The 16,475-nt window shown below is 34.1% G+C and overlaps 2 protein-coding genes across 4 annotated transcripts in view; one reads left to right on the plus strand and one right to left on the minus strand.

The window, feature by feature from the left end:
* LOC140449579 (uncharacterized) overlaps window positions 1–16,475 on the plus strand; it is a 52,330-nt gene continuing 35,855 nt past the window's right edge. Inside the window, exon 1 of one of the 3 annotated variants that reach the window (XM_072542794.1) lies at window positions 1–257. The gene's annotated coding sequence lies outside the window, so the exon portion shown is untranslated. The remainder of the gene's footprint in view (window positions 258–16,475) is intronic. The other 2 variants (XM_072542792.1, XM_072542793.1) reach the window with 2 other exon arrangements.
* On the minus strand, window positions 10,443–10,883 carry LOC140450437 (uncharacterized). The gene has a single exon (XM_072544078.1). It carries the CDS (start codon window positions 10,881–10,883, stop codon window positions 10,443–10,445), a length of 441 nt encoding a protein of 146 aa, XP_072400179.1.

The following is a 16,475-nucleotide window of genomic DNA, read 5'->3' on the forward strand; positions in this document are numbered from 1 at the left end:
CTGTACCTTTGAACGAACCTTAGCCGGCACTTCAGTGGCTCCAGCACCGTTTCGTTGTACCGTTAGCACGAGTTGCTTGACTTTTGCGCCGTGTACGTCATCGTCAACAAAATATTCAAGATCCTCCAGTTGTCTGTACTTTTAAAAAGAGTATCACACTCATGAGGTGATTATGTGATATTGTGAATTAAAGACACGACTATTTTCAGTGAAGAGTAGTAAAGAAACTTTAGAATATTTATTTGTATTATCATTAGGTAAGTGGTTTGTGTTGTTGATTATTTTATTTGCTACCTTGTGAAATTTACAAACATTTTCAATTACTGGTAAACATCGTTGACCAGAAATGCTATATGGTAATTTTGATAAGAACAAGTACCTAATATTACAAAATTAAAAATAATGATATAGAATTTATCATTGGATTTGCTCTATTTCTTTATTTTTTATTGACATAATTTTGTGGTATTCCAAATTTGACTGGTATGTAAATTAACTCGAGGTAATAACAGTTTTATAACGGAATTGATGATACATTTTAGTCATACGAACAATAATATTCACAGTATAATCAAAGAATATAGAGCGTCTATACTCTTTGGTATAATCAACAAGTAGTAATACAGTTTTTGGTATTTTCCATTAAAATTAACTTTGATGAATTGTTTCGTCTGCTTTGGTGGAAATTTTTTTGTCTTAATTTGTCGCTTTTATAATACTTTACATGTTTAAGGTTTTCAGCAATTATTTTGCATTGTGTTTTTATGATGCAAATTGTTAGCATCTTTCTTGTGAAACTTCCAGTCATTGTAAAGTCTGACATCCTAGCAATGTGTCCAGTCCATCTACTTAAGTCTCTGCACTTTAACGAATTTCACAATGTCTGGATCGGTGTGTAACTGATATAGTTAAAAGTTGTATCTTCGACGCCATAGCCCATTTTTTTTACGGGACCCAAAAATCTTTCTAAGAATTTTTCTCTCAAAAGTTTCAAAAAAGGTCCAAGTTTCAGACTCATATATCAAAACCGGTCTTATTAAGGTCATGTATATATTGAGCTTGACTGCACGTTTTATATTTTTATTTTTTAAATGTTTCTGGAGACAGGGCTGCCGCTAACGTATTGGCCGCCCGTCTGCGACCTAATATTTGCCGCCCCCCTTCCAACACTTTAGACATACATACTATTATTTAAAGAAATGTGCAGATGATGCATAATATAACAATAATAATTTGTAAATAGATAAATACTTACTTGAACATTTAGACTAATCTCCATGATCCAACGTCCATACATTATCCTAATGTATATCCTAATATCCCATCCTAATATCCTAATTTAAACGTCCATTATCCTAATTTAATAACCATGATCCAACGTCCAGAATATGTATATCCTAATATCCTAATTTAAACGTCCATTTAATTAAAATAAACCGTGAATAGAAACATAAACACATAAAAAAACTAAAAACGCACTTTTCGGGCTTTCGTCTCGGAAAACTTTTTGACAATATCTTTAATGTCCAATGTCGCACACACTTTATGTTCTATAGATAACATTGCAGAAAGCAGAAACACATTTCATCATTTTTTCTCCATTTCATATAATTTTTGATGAGCAGAGTCAACTGTTAATCCTTTTTTTAATGTTGTAGATAGTTCAAACAGTTTTTGAGAATATTTTATAAGAGCTGCACCGGATTCATGTCTTTTTAAAATAATAACTAAATGTTGCCAGTCACTTACTCCATTAATTCCACTAAGTAATTGTCGGCTGCTTTCATCACAACAAAACAGTTTACAAAGTGTACAAAAAGCACTATTTAGTGATAATGAGTAAAGGAACCACGGGCGATGAATTTGGTCTTGATTAGGCAATGTGCGATAATAATAAGTTTCTGAAAATTTTCTATTATTTGTATCTCTGGAGAAGTTAATTTTTTTAATTTGCTGAGGAAAATTTTCAACAACAAATTGAACTTCACTTGGATTCATATTTGCAGGCCATTTTCCGGGATCATCTGAAACCAAGTATATGCTGGAGCTTCCTACACTGCAATCCAGATTAACTGGAACATTAATTGTTCTGTCTTGGTTGGTGGTTTCAGGTTCAGGCGTTTCAGCATCAGCACTCGCACTATCGCTATCATTGTTATCAAATCATCCGTCTCTATCCGCAGGAATATTCAATTGTTTGGTACTTTTTTCTATGGTTTGGACTTCTCTTGAAGTTGAAGGTCCTAAATTTATTACCGAGTCTTCTATATTTTCATGTATGTTTTTCATCAAAAATGATTCCAGTGCACCGCTAAGATTTTTTCTCCTCAGTTTTTGCCTCTTTTATTTTTTTATATTAAAAACCTGAAAGTCGTTTTCTTTTTCTTTCGGACATTTTGAAATTATCACTTAAGAACGAAGCCGGGCGAATTTAACAAAATAAATCCAAAAACACTGCAAATAAGTTGTCCAAATAATATGTAGCCGTAACGCGTATACGAATAAAATTGCTCTGATCTCGACGTTACTTCGAAATACAGTACCTACTGTGCAAAAGAAACGGGTGAACTATTATATTTTACAAACAAAATCGTTTATCAAAAGCGTGTCTAAATTCATCGAATTCTCAACTAAGACTGAACATAAGACATAATAACCCATCTTAAACATAACCATAGGAACAATATTATAGCAGAAACTTTACAACCACTTGCCTAAATTCTTGTAAAGTATCTACGTGTGAAATCTCAAATAACTGAAGTCCGAAAGCCGCCAGCCGCTTTGAATCAAAAATTATTCCCGAAACTGCTTTATGACTGTACCTGCAAAAGGGCGACAGTTCATACAATAAATAATATTTTCTGAAAAGAAGTAAGTATACATGATAAATGAAACGCATTTAAGTATTATCACGTACTGAATAATTATTATTGTTTGGAATATTAGAGTTCACAGAATTATCTGAATCATTAATGTTTAATTATTTGAATTGGCCGCCCCTATTGTCGGCCGCCCGTGTGCGATGAGGCTCAAAGCTATGGTTGCTAATTTGAATTCTCTGTTGGATATTTTGGGGGTTTTTAGAAACCAACATATATATTTGGTTTTTTCCTCGTTTACCACAAGAATTTCACCGTTAGTGTCTTTACAAATTTTGTGTAGTTAATCTAACGCCAAACCCCCTTTTCGGAGGGCCATTTCACCCGCTCTCGTCAGTTCCCGATACAACTTTCCATCCGGGTTGGATACCGGATCTCCAGTTGGGTTTCTCGGTTTACAGGGGAAACCAGCGTGAAGGTGAAAATCGGATTTGAGTAGAAGAGGCTAATTATTGGAGTAAACTGGAATTAACTCCATGTTTTCGCAATTATACCCCTTTATCTCCCGCATCTATAGGGTGAAAAAAATTGGTAGATTATTAATCAGTATTTTTTTGTCAGTCCTCAAGTAAAGCTCTTCCACATGTGTGAATTAAAACAATCTGATTGTAGATGGTGTCCTGCTATACAGTGCTACACGCTCGTAGATCAAGGATTGTGTTCTCCAGGAGCGTCACAGGAACGTTTTCTTTCGTTAACACGTTCGCGGACACTTAGTTTTTATAGGGGGTCGCAAAAAACACACTTGTAAAAATCTTAAAATTTGTTATTTTTCTGTCATAAAAAAGTAGTTTCATAATATTTTAGAATGTTTAGGTTGTTTTTTATAAAAAAAACAAGGTGCGGTAAATGCCGCTATGTCCATATAATGTCACAAAAGTTGTGCAACTGGACAAAGCGGTACATGCCGCTCTCGATTAGTAAATGCAACTAAATCTTTATTTCTGTAAAAAATAATAAAGAAATATCCTTATAACGAAAATATAATACAGAGACACGCTTATATTAAAAAATTTAATTTTTGTGGTACAGTTCAAAACACGGTACAATGCAAAGTGCTGGTTTATCGGCACACGTTTTACACAAGTATCTGGTTTCCTTGCGTTTTTTGTTTCGTAAACATAACTTGCACCTCACATGGTGAGTTTTGCGGGGGTCTGTAGGGTGTGGAATTATATCTGGAAAGTGTTGTTCATTGTTAGGGTTAACAACTATATTCGCTTCCATTCGAGGTCGTTTTCCACCGTGCAAAGCTCCCTTATGCATCAGTTTTCTCCCATCATTCATATCTTCTGGAATGTTTAATAATTCTCTTACCAAATTTTCTCTGTATTTTAAAAGGGTCAGTTTTACATTTTTGTGCTTCTTCATTGCATAGTAGGAATTCCATATAGCTTCATCCAGTAAGTGAAACATCACTTTTTTGTACCACCTGATAGTTTTCCGTGGAGAAGAATAATAACTCACCATTTGATCGCTCCTATCTATTCCTGACATGTACTCATTGTACCTGGCAACTTCTTCAGGTTTTATTACTGTCTTTCCAAACCTGTTCTGTACATTTATAAGTTTTGGGTGATATTTGGTTGTTATGCAGAGTACTTCCCTTTTATCCTTCCACTTTGAAATATAGATGCTACCGTCTCTTCGCCATTTGTGTTCTTCTTTGGATTGGTGTTTACAAGAGCTTTTGGATTTCCTTTTCTGTTTCGTCTAAGAGTTCCTGTAGAATGAGTTTTTCTGTCCAAAGTGGATTTTGACAGCAAAATACTGTTGTAGAAGTTATCAAGGAATAAATGATGGCCTTTATCCAAATAAGGTTCCATAAGTTGCAATTCTAACGACTCAATTTTAGATAATCCTTCTACATCTTCGGATTTTCCTTTATAAATTTTTATATTCAATACGTATCCGTTTGCTGTACATAGCTCGTAGAACTTAATGCCATATTTCGCTTTTTTCCTTTGATATACACCCGAAAACTCAGACGACCACGAAAGTGAAGCAATGATTCATCTAGTGACATTTCTTCTGCAGGGTAATAAGCTTTTTGAGTAGAAATTGAGTAATAGTTTATCGAGCAGAGGATTGACTTTTTTCAGTGGATCAGTTCCTGTTGTTTCCTCTTTACAAGCACAGCTAAAACACCGCAGCATTTCTTCAAATCTTCTACCAGATAGGGTGTAATGAAAAACTGGTGCATAATAAAGTGGATTCATTGAAAACAACTTCTTTACAGAGGGGTATTTTGTTTGACCCTGTAATATGCATATAGCTAAAAATGATTGAAGTTCCTCCATAGTAAATGGCCTAATGGATGCTTGTCTGCTGTATTTTTGCTTGGGCCTATTTACATTAGTCAATATTTCAATGTATTTGTTCATTGAATCAAGAATTAGCTGCATAATTTCTTGATCCCAAAATTTAAAAAAATAGTCTGTAGCTTTAGGAGTATCTGTGTCAAAATTAAGATGAAGGCCACTTTGGGAATCGTCAAACAAAAAATCTGGAATATCTGCGGCAATATCATCCCACTCGTTATCAGTTCCAATATCGCCCACCTGTAGCAAATTTTGTATATCATTACCTGTTTCGTCATTTTCTGGCTCAACTCTGTCTTCGTGATTTTCGTTTGAAAACAGATTCTCGTTTGCCAACGAATCTTCACCACTACTGGGTTGATATGATGGATCTTGTAAATCATCATCAGAGCTAAAAGGTTCTGATTCAGAACTTTCAAATTCATCTGTGCTCACGTCATCCATAAGTCCAAGAAGCCTTGTTTCTTCTCTAGAATCCATTTTCTGTAAAAACAAAAAATAGTATATTTACCGAAAATATAACCTCAACATTTTATTACTGTCTCTACTACTGATAAGCAGCATACAAATTACTAAATAACACAATCGTAATAACACAATTACTTACATGTATTATTCTCCAACAAATCTAGTCAAAATAAACAAAACACCAACAAAAATAAAGTGATATAGTACCACGTGTTCGCCGCCTAACACACGTCTAATATTTCAAAGCTAAACTGACCGACAAGCAAGCAAGCAAGCAATTTGATTAAACCCAGCCTATGAGACATGTTCACCCCTAAGAATTACGTTCGGGTGTAACAATTCATTGGAGCGAGGTGTGTTAACTCGAGTATATACAGGAGTCACCCCACCGCGCTCCAATGCTCTAGACCATCCCTTTCCCCCCTATAGCACTCTGATGCGCGATAGGGGCACAACTATCAGCCAAATGCTCTTCATGTGGAGGTCCTGGGTAATAGAACCCCAACATGGTTTCCTAACCGGTTGCAAAACTCAGGACAGCGCATTGTCGCTATGATCCTGTTATCATGATGTGGCTTATCCGCGAACTAAAATTGCTTACTTGGGCCTCAAGTCTCCGCTCTGAGCCTAGGCTCAGTTCGGCGACTTGGTGCTCAAGGGGTTGGGCCCTACGTGCCCGGGTTTTGGGGTTTTTGTTAATTTTTTTTTGGTGGCTTACGCCGGTTTTTGTTAGTAATTTTTTAATTTTTTTGGTGGCCGAAGCCGGTTTTTTGTGTTTTTTATAATTTTTTTTGTAGGTGGCCCTGAAACAAAAAATCAGAATTAGTGTAAAGTCCATACTATAACATTGAAAATATATATATATAAACAATATAACAATATAGACTTTATCGTCTATAGGCAACTGGGCCCACTCAACTGACCGACACGGACAGTTCACAATATTTTATGTTATTTGCTGGGACACCTAAGGTGCTTGAATAGTATTTCATGTACAAAAATGTGCGTGGTAAGCCGCTTTGCGTTTTGGCCGTTCTCAACATTAGACGGGATATCGCGCTTTATCCCAGAAAGTAGAGCGGCATAATAACTTCCTAAAAATTACAACTGTTCCAATAGAAGTTCTTCTAGTGTAACAGTATCGTCATTGTCGTACCGGTTTTCTCCAAAGTTTGATATGTTGACTATCAATGACTAAAATCCATTTTGTTTCATCCGTGAAAAGAACATGTTATAACTAAGAAAGACACGCTTGTGAAGTTTGTAGATCTTTGTCAATAATAATTAACTATTTCCCTAATTTAAGTACCACACTCGTTACGAAGGTTGGTAATCAACATAGCCACTGTGACTTTTGAAGCAACTGTCTAAAGATTTTTTTTTTGATCGGAAACCATACCTCTTCGGTTTTTTAGGCAAAGTACTCGTGTTTTTCTCACACTTTAATTGCTTATATTTTATTTTGGATTAAATGCCGCCAGATATCTTATTTTGATCCAAGCATTAGACGAGTTCAGATGCGAATGAATTGAACTAAAACCAATATGCAAGACAATTTTATTTTCCTAAATTAGAATTAGTATTTAATTATTATGAATTAAACGGATTCGATTTAGCTTATTAGAGACTACGTGGTGTTGAAAATGAATCAACAAAATCAACAATAAAATAAAGAAAAAGAAAAAGTAATGTCTGGCGCAAATTTATTGCACTATATATTTAATCAGCGTTAGCACCGTGTGAAGTCAACCTTAGGTTTTAAATCCTTATCAGTTCTCTTTGACATACTGCCTACTAATCTTTGGCAGCAATCTGGTTAAAAGTTTTTCAAAATTTCCTGAACTTTACCGTTTAACTCAGGAATTCTGCTAACTGGTGTAGTTCGAAGTGCATTTTTCATCTGATGCCAACGAGTCTCGATAGTTAATATATCAGGACTGTTTGAAGGCAATTTTCTTCTTCTTCCTTTTTATAAGCAATTTTGCTTGTTCATTGGCGGATTAATACCTCCCTTGTAACTCCATCTTTTGCGGGATCGTCCAATACTTCTTCTGCCGAGTGATGACTGATCTCTTGCTATTTTGACGACACGGGTCTCCTCCATTCTGCTTATGTGCTTATTCCATTCTTTTTTTCTATTTGAGGTCCATTTATTTATACACTCTCAGCGTATTTCCTGTAATTCTTCTCAGTACTCTCATCTCTGCCGTTTCCAGTAGCCTTTGCGTTGTGGCTGTGTCGGGTCTTGTTTCTGAGGCATATGTCATTATTGGTCTTAGACTAGCTTTATAAAGTCTTGATTTCATCTCAGTGTTAATGTGTCTGTTTCGCCCTATAGTATTATCAAGGCCTCCTGCCCGTCCATTTGCTTTTTGTACTTGATCTCTCACTTCTTTGTCCAGGTCTCCATAGCTGGACAGTGTAATTTCCAGGTATTTTATTTCCATTACTTGTTTACTATGGATGCCATCAATTTCTATTTTACATCTGGTTCTATATTACAGTCTTTGCAGACTATCTTCATTTTGGGCTATCAGTATTGCGTCGTCTGCGTAACAAAGTATTTTTATTTCTTTGTTTCTCATTCTATATCCTCTTTCCTTGTTAACGCTTTTGATGATTTCCTCCATGATCAAATTGAAAAGCATGGGGCTCAATGAATCCTCTCGTCTTATTCTGCTGCCTATTTGTATAGGTTCTGTAAGTTGTCCATCTATTCTGACTTCCATTTTGTTGTTTTGGTAGATGTTTTCGATAGTTTTTCTAATATTTAGGGGGACTTTTATCTTTAAAATGGAAGGTTGAATTAGGCTTATGGTCATAGGTGCTTTTTTCTTAACTTCTTAATCTGTTCCTGGTGAAATTTGATCTTCTGTCCAAGTAGACTTAAAGTTACTTGATGACTTCATCTGATTGTATTTTGTTTCCTCTATTCGTTAGCTCCAGTAGTTTGAGTCAGGCCCTTAGAAAAATATTTGATAGCCAAGAAGAGGCAACGGATAATACGACAGGAACTAAAAACCCAGGGGACCGTGATCAAATAGATTAAAACTGAAATTAAATGAATTTGTTACACAAAAACATTTTTAAAATTATTCTTCAGTAAAATTTCTTCATTAAGCGTAGTTGCTAAATTTTTACTATATTGTTTAATCTTCTTAACAGTTGTTTGTACAATTATAAATCGTTTCCTAAAGAAATCAGTAACTTTCTGATGCAATAAAGACGCATAAATTTAATAAAACGGTGTAATTTATTTGTTAATGCAATTTTAGTCTACAAGGCCATGGGAGATTTTTAAGAGGTTATTTGACCCAGCATGAATCACGTATAAAACAATACTACAATATGTAATTACAACTTTAGAAACTATACCGCCTATACTTGACCTGCAGCGTAATGCCGTACAAAAATATTGGTACCAGGAACAAGGAAAATTTTTTATTTTCGGAAAACTTTTTCCCCATTTTCGGTAGTTTAACACAGTACGGTATTCATACACAAAGTATCAAATTGGTAGGGGAGAGTCACCCAAGTTGGGACAGTTTTTTTTTTATAACAAATACTTGAAAATCTATAGATATTAAAAAAAAGTTGAGGTAATAAAATGAAACTTTATTCTAATTATTAACACATTTTAGATATAAACTAAATAAAGAATAAAAAATATGCTTTGTTTTTGGTTATTAAAAAAAAAGTGTGAATGTCCCATCATGAGAAACCGGAATTCGAAGATGGTCCGTTGGGTTTCTCAAAAAGGGACATTACTCTATACAACTTCCACAAATAAAATAGAGATCATCCATTACTCCACAACACTCATGAGCCCAATTTGAACATATTTTGCAGTTGTACCAGTCTTCACTACTCTCTGCGTACTTCTTTCCACATACAATGCAGTTTGAATCATCTTTAGTTGAAGTGACGACTGTGATATTGCTAATATTTGCATTTCGAGCGCTGTGGTCCATAACTACAGTTCGTTTCACAGATTTAACCTTATTAGTAGGGATTGTGGATTGCAACGTCTCTAATTCATTTTTATACGGCGATTCTGTGAGTATCGTGGATTTCAGAGAATGTCTAGAAGAAGTCTTACCTTTCTTTTTCTGTGCCTTTGGTAGCGGACTAATATCAGTCACTTTTACCTTGGATGTCGGAAATTGGATAGGAATGATTTGGCTTCTCTGTATCGGTCTGTTATCTTCGGAATCGCCATCTTTAGGTGACCTTAAAACAGACTGTTTTGAGGTTGAAGGAATCGGATTATCATACATTTCAACTTGATTTACGCCTTCGGTATGAGCCATCATTACGGGTAATTTATTGACCTGTGATGTAGTTTCATTGTCCACTGATTGTTCCGTCGTTTTAGAGGGAGCGAATTCGCAGTCTTGAAATACGTCTTTGTTAAAAGGCCAAATTCCGGTTACTCGGAATCCATTTGTCGCTATCTGTACAGAAGATGCCTTTGAGAATGCTTCTGCAACAGCCCCTGAGATTTGATATATTCCAAATGTACGACCACAATGATTTTTTAGCCATCTAGTAAGGTACAAATCATAATAACTCATAAATGATTTAAAATACGAAACATCTAGGGGTTGCATTTTATGCGTACAGTGTGGTGGCAGGCATAATAAAATAATACCATTCTCGCGACAGAAGTTTATAACGTCTAAACTTTTTGTATGTGAACAATGGCCGTCCAAAATAATAAGAATTTTGCACTCCTTCGAAGGTCTGGTTTGTTGTGCAAAATATTTTATGAATTTTAAAAAAACATCACGATCCATCCATCCTTTGTCATGTGGAAATGCCGGACTACCGTTAGGTCCATCAGCTCTGGTTTTATTTTCTTTCTGGGAAATATAAAAGCAGGGGCAAGAAAATTGCCACTTGCACTCATAGCAGCTACTATAGTGACATTAACTCCTCTTTCGGCACTTGTTAAACCTCCCACTTGCTTTTTACCCCTCTGAGCAAGAACTTTAGATAATTTTTGGACGGTGGTCACTCCGGTCTCATCAATATTCCAGATTCTATCTGGAGTGAGGTGATGTTTATTATAAATACTTTCCAGGTTGTTGAAAAAACTTAGGACTGCATTCTTGTTGAATCCTGTAGCTCTAGCGTATGAGGTTGCTTCTGGTTTTCTCAGAGAAATATTTCTATGTCGACTTAAAAACCCATAAACCCACTTTTTAGAGGCCATTCGAGTATCTTTATTAAAATTGTTAGCAATATTATTGGCTTGGGCAAAGTCAAATGCCAGACAACGAAGTTCTTTATAAGTGATTCCAAAAAATCACTTTTCCATTTCAAAAATATGATCTAAAATTTCGTGTTCCTGTTCAACTGAGAATATTTGCCTAAACCGACCAAGATATTTGTCATTTTCGGTCACGATTTTATTTTTGTTTGTAACTTGTCTTTGAAGAGTACTTTTAGGAATATTATATCTGTCAGCAGCTTCTCGAAGCGATAGTTCGTTATTCCGAACTTTTTGTACAGCTAGAATCATATTTTGAACGGACCAGTTTCCACGATCAGTTTTTCTTTTGTAATAGGAATTTGGATTTCTATTTGGCATCTGTAAAAGAAAAATATATCAGTGCCACTTACAAGATATAGAGTTCACTGAATAAAATATTTTTAATGATACATTATCTTTACTTAGCTATAATCAAGGTTAGAATATTATGACCTCCTTGGGTATAATCTAATTACTGAACCCCTACTTATAAATGTTTTTAGAATGAATTACCGTTATATGTAAGAATTTATGAGTAATTAATGATTGAATTAGTTAAAAGTAGGCAGGTATAAGAAGAATATCTGTAGCCATATTTTAGTTCCTAAGATTGGACGTCCCGACTTAGGAAGTTTAAATTTGTCCCATCTTAAGAGATTTGCACCCATTTTGTAAAAATATTAACCGATATTAAACAAAAGCTTTAGTGGCAAATACTTTACAGTGAAATGCAATGACTATAAACCCTGTTATTGACTAATAACGTTAAGTTTCACAGATACTTACCATTAACGCTATATTCACTATAATGTTGTACGTAAATAAATTTAAAAAAATATGTAAACATTAACAACTTGTTCTGACGAACGCTACCGGTATGCTAGCCTCGTGTCGTTTACGTGACAATACGACTGAATGGCGAGCTTTCATTCTTCCAGTGCAGGTGTTGTCACTTGTTACAGATTTTCTAGAATTGCTAGTGTCCCTACTTGGGAACCGTCCCGTCTTAGGTAACCCTCAGCTATACAGATTATTTTTTTTGCAACGCCGTACATTTTGGCTGGGACAGGATGAGAAATCTAAGGAGCAACCTTTAATTTGAACCCACATGCTTTGTGTATCCATAAAAATTGGCTGCATAGTTTCTAAAGTTGTTATTACATATTGTAATATTGATTTATATGATATTCATGCTGGGTCAAATGACCCACTATAAATGTACCATGGTCTTGTAGTCTAACATACCTATTCGTGAAAGGGATTCACATACCGTTTGTTAAGTTCGCTTTTTCTATCGCCAACGCCGCATATTTTAATTTTAAAAACAAACTCTATTTGATTTTGAGCTAAATTGGTAGCTATCTTGACAATTATCGGCCAGCAAATAATTGTTACTAGAAACTCTGAAATATACTAGCGAGTCAGCAAATATAGGCAAAAAGATAAGGTTGAAAAATATAAAAATATGCTGTGCAAAAAAGAATATATATGGAAACCATTTGTATAAAGATACGAAACTCATTATATAGGTATTCAGAAAGGTGTGCGCAATTAAAATTTACCGGCTTTTTTATAAGTGGCAATTTCATATTGTGTCGCTTTAGTAATTAGTGTGGTAAAGTAGGAAGCTATTATAGTATTTCGCGTTTTATGTACGTCATAATTAATACTATAATAAAGACAAGTAATTCTGCTTAGCGTGTAGCTTTTATGCGGTGATAAAATGAAGTAAATATCGAAATTGACAGTTCTGTGCCTTCTGAACACGATTTTTTCTCGAATATTGTACATCTTAGCTACTGTATAATGATATAATGTTTATACTCTTCTATGATCTATGTTGGTTTTCCATCTTTTAGAGTCCGCATATCAGTTATGCCCAAAAAATGATATAAAAATAATCTATGGAGACCTAAACGCCAAAGTTGGAAAATAACAGCAATTCCAACCCACAATAGGTAGGCACAGTTTCCATGAGCAATCAAATGACAATGGCAATAGGTTAATAAACCTAGCAAGATCACTTAACATGGTGATTGCCAGCACGTATTTCGCTCGCAAAGATATACACAAAGGTATACTTCATTCACAATTATAAGAACTGACTTATGCAGAATTTAAAAGTATCCCGCTGATAAAGTCGAAGCCATAAAGGGATTTGCCTCTTCAGGTAAATAGTAAAAAGGGCCGGCTTAACGAATTTTATATTTTATTTGTCATTTACATTACATATTTAATTTAAATAAATATCTAGATAATTAAGGGAAAAAATACATAAACTGATGGAGTATTAGAATTAACTAATTATTATATTTTCTGTCTCGATTCTTTATTAAATATATCCAAATTTTGAAAGTCATAAACAATTTTTGTTTTGTTAAAAACATTGCAAGTGAAATAATAAAAAGGTGAAGTGAAAATTAAAATGAATTAATGTAGATATATACATATAGCTAAATATGATTATATTTTATACTTCATGTAAGGAAAGAAGTGTTTTAATTGTTAGTAAGGTATAAAGTATGTCTGAAAAAGTTGGCAAAAAACGGGAAATTTCTTTATTATTAATTTCATGAAAAAAACTATTCTTCATAAACATTTCTGCATTTCATAGAAATCAATAATCAATAATCAAATTTATAAAAGTTTAAGTGGTATCACCGAAAATCAAAAATATTGATTTATGCTTAAAAGTGAAGTGCTTTTAAATTTAGGTGCAGCATAAAACGTTATTTTAATTTGGTTGTAGGATTTAAAAATTATTTTTAAATTTAGATTCATGGCCTTTTAATGATGTATCAGTAGGTGCATTAATTTTTAATTTTATTTCTAATTTACCTTATTCAATATACAAAATCAACAAATGCAAAAGTATTTTTTTATTTACTTTTTACTTTAAATGTATTATTTAATTATTAGAAGGCCATGAATCTAAACTTGGACATAATTTTTAATAGCTACAAACATTTTAAAATTACATTTTCTTGCATATCTAAATTTAAAATCACTTTCCTCTTCAGTATTAATTAATAATTTTGATTTTTCCTATCTACCACTTAATATTTTATAAGATTATATGATAATGATTTCTATGTGATGCATAATCTTTAATGAAGAATAATTTTTTTTTGTAAAATTATTAATAAAGACTATTTCCCATTTTTTGCCAACTTTTTCAGACATGAAACGGAAAACTTAAACATGACAAGTCAACATGAATAAATATGAACCTTTTAAAACAAGTAAATCGGTACTCACCGAAGGGACCTCAGACGTTAAGATACAATTAGCGTCTCTTTGTAAAGACAATGAAGTCGACTTTACTAAAGTAACAAGACATTTACTTAACACAGACACTACATAGTACTCCCTTGAGTTAGTGATAAGTTATAGTCTAAAAAAATCATTATGAAATTGACTGGCCAGTGTGAAAACTAGTGCCAATAAAACACAAAACACACACAAAACATTTTTTTCGTTGAGACTTAAAATAATGATTAATAACAATAATTATGGGAAATTTGTATGTTTATAAAAAGAGTTTTTTGACATTATGCTTCAATGATAATATTTGATCTGCTTATATATACCTATATACAGTTGTGCTATGCTTGGCTATTATGCCGGTCCTGGCAGCTTTGGTAGCTGTGATAATTATACAACAATAGAGTATTTACAAGGGATTATTCAGTTTTACAGCTGTTATTAAAATAACTTTTATAATGAGACACTAAATTTCTGGATACAGTATACCTGGAAATCCCCAGATGGACTTACAGTAAATATGATAGATCATGTCATTGTAGACTCGAGACACCAATCGAATATAATAAACGTCCGCACCAGAAGAGGGGCAAATGCGGATTCTGATCACTACCTGGTCGAAAGTAGAGTAAGGGCTAGAATTTCAAACATCAAAAAGGAAAGAGGCTCCAAACATGAACGATACAAGGTAGAAGGACTCAAAGAAACAAACAAAAATAAAGAGTATAAAGAAAAGATAAACAACAAACTAGAAAACAGAATAACACATGAAAACCTAAATAAGGAGTGGGAAGAATGCAGAGACATCATAAAAAAGGCAGCTAAAGAAGTATTAGGCATAGAAGGTAGAGAAAGAAGAACAAGAACGAATGACTGGTTTGACGAAGAATGTCAGATTATAACAGACAAAAAAAAACATATTTACTGATGCAACAGGGGCACAGAACCCGACAAGCAGAGAAAGAATATAAACAACTACGCAAAAAAGAAAAGAAAACTCACCGAAGAAAAAAGAGAGAATATATGAACAAAGAACTTCAAGAACTACAAGAACTAAGTAAATCAACAGAGACAAGAAAATTTTATCAGAGACTGAACCAAAGCAGAAAAGCTTCAAACCGAGAACAACGATGTGTAGAGATAAGGAAGGTAATATATTGACAGAACAACAAGAGATACTAAGTAGATCGACAGAACATTTTACGGAAAAGCTTGAAGGAGATCGAAGAGAGACGAACCCTAACATATCATTAGACCCAACAGACAACAGAGAAAAGACTCCACCAACAATAGCCGAGATTAGAGCAGCAGTAGACAAATTAAAGAACAATAAAGCACCGGGATCAGATCAAATAGCATCGGAGTTACTGAAGGAAGGAGGAGACGTACTACCAAAAACAATACAATAATTGATAACAAAGATATGGTCGAATAAACAGCTACCAGCGGAGTGGAATAGCGGTATTATTGTACCATTACATAAAAAAGTAAATCAGTTAGAATGTGGAAACTACCGTGGAATCACGCTGCTGAATGCAGCATACAAAATAATGTCTAACGTCATTTATGAAAGACCTAGACCACACGCTGAAAATATAGTTGGCAAATACCAAAGTGACTTCTGTAGACAGAAGTTAACAATAGACCAGATATTTGTTCTGCGACAGATCCTCGAAAAAACAAGTAAATATAACATCGACACACATCATCTCTTCATAGACTTTGAAAGCACATATGACAAGACAATATAAACCGGGAATTCTTAATAAAAGCAATGAAAGAATTTAATATACCAACACAACTAATAGAACTGATAAAAGAATCTCTAAACGTAGAAAGTAGAATCCGGATACAAAATGAATTAACGGAAACAATAGATGTGAAAAAGAGACTACGCCAGGGAGACACTCTATCATGCATCTTGTTCAACATCGTACTCGAGAAAATACTGAGGGACACAACAGTCAATACACGAGGAACAATCATTAATAAAAGCGTGCAAATACTAGCATTTGCAGATGATGTTGACATAATCGCAAGATCAAGAAGAGAAATGATAGAGCCATATAACCAAATAGAACGAGCTGCACAAAATAGTGGTCTTAAAATCAATCAGACCAAAACAAAATATATGCAGGTAAGTAAAAACGCAGAAATAAGGCAGCCACAGAATATAACAATAGGAGAATACGACATTGAGGGGGTAAAAAATTTTATATACTAGTCACGTCTGATAATAACGTTGCGGAGGAAGTGAAGAGGGCAGTATTCATTGCAAATAAATGTTAC

The sequence above is a fragment of the Diabrotica undecimpunctata genome, chromosome 9, assembly GCF_040954645.1.
Source record: "Diabrotica undecimpunctata isolate CICGRU chromosome 9, icDiaUnde3, whole genome shotgun sequence".
NCBI lineage: Eukaryota > Metazoa > Arthropoda > Insecta > Coleoptera > Chrysomelidae > Diabrotica > Diabrotica undecimpunctata.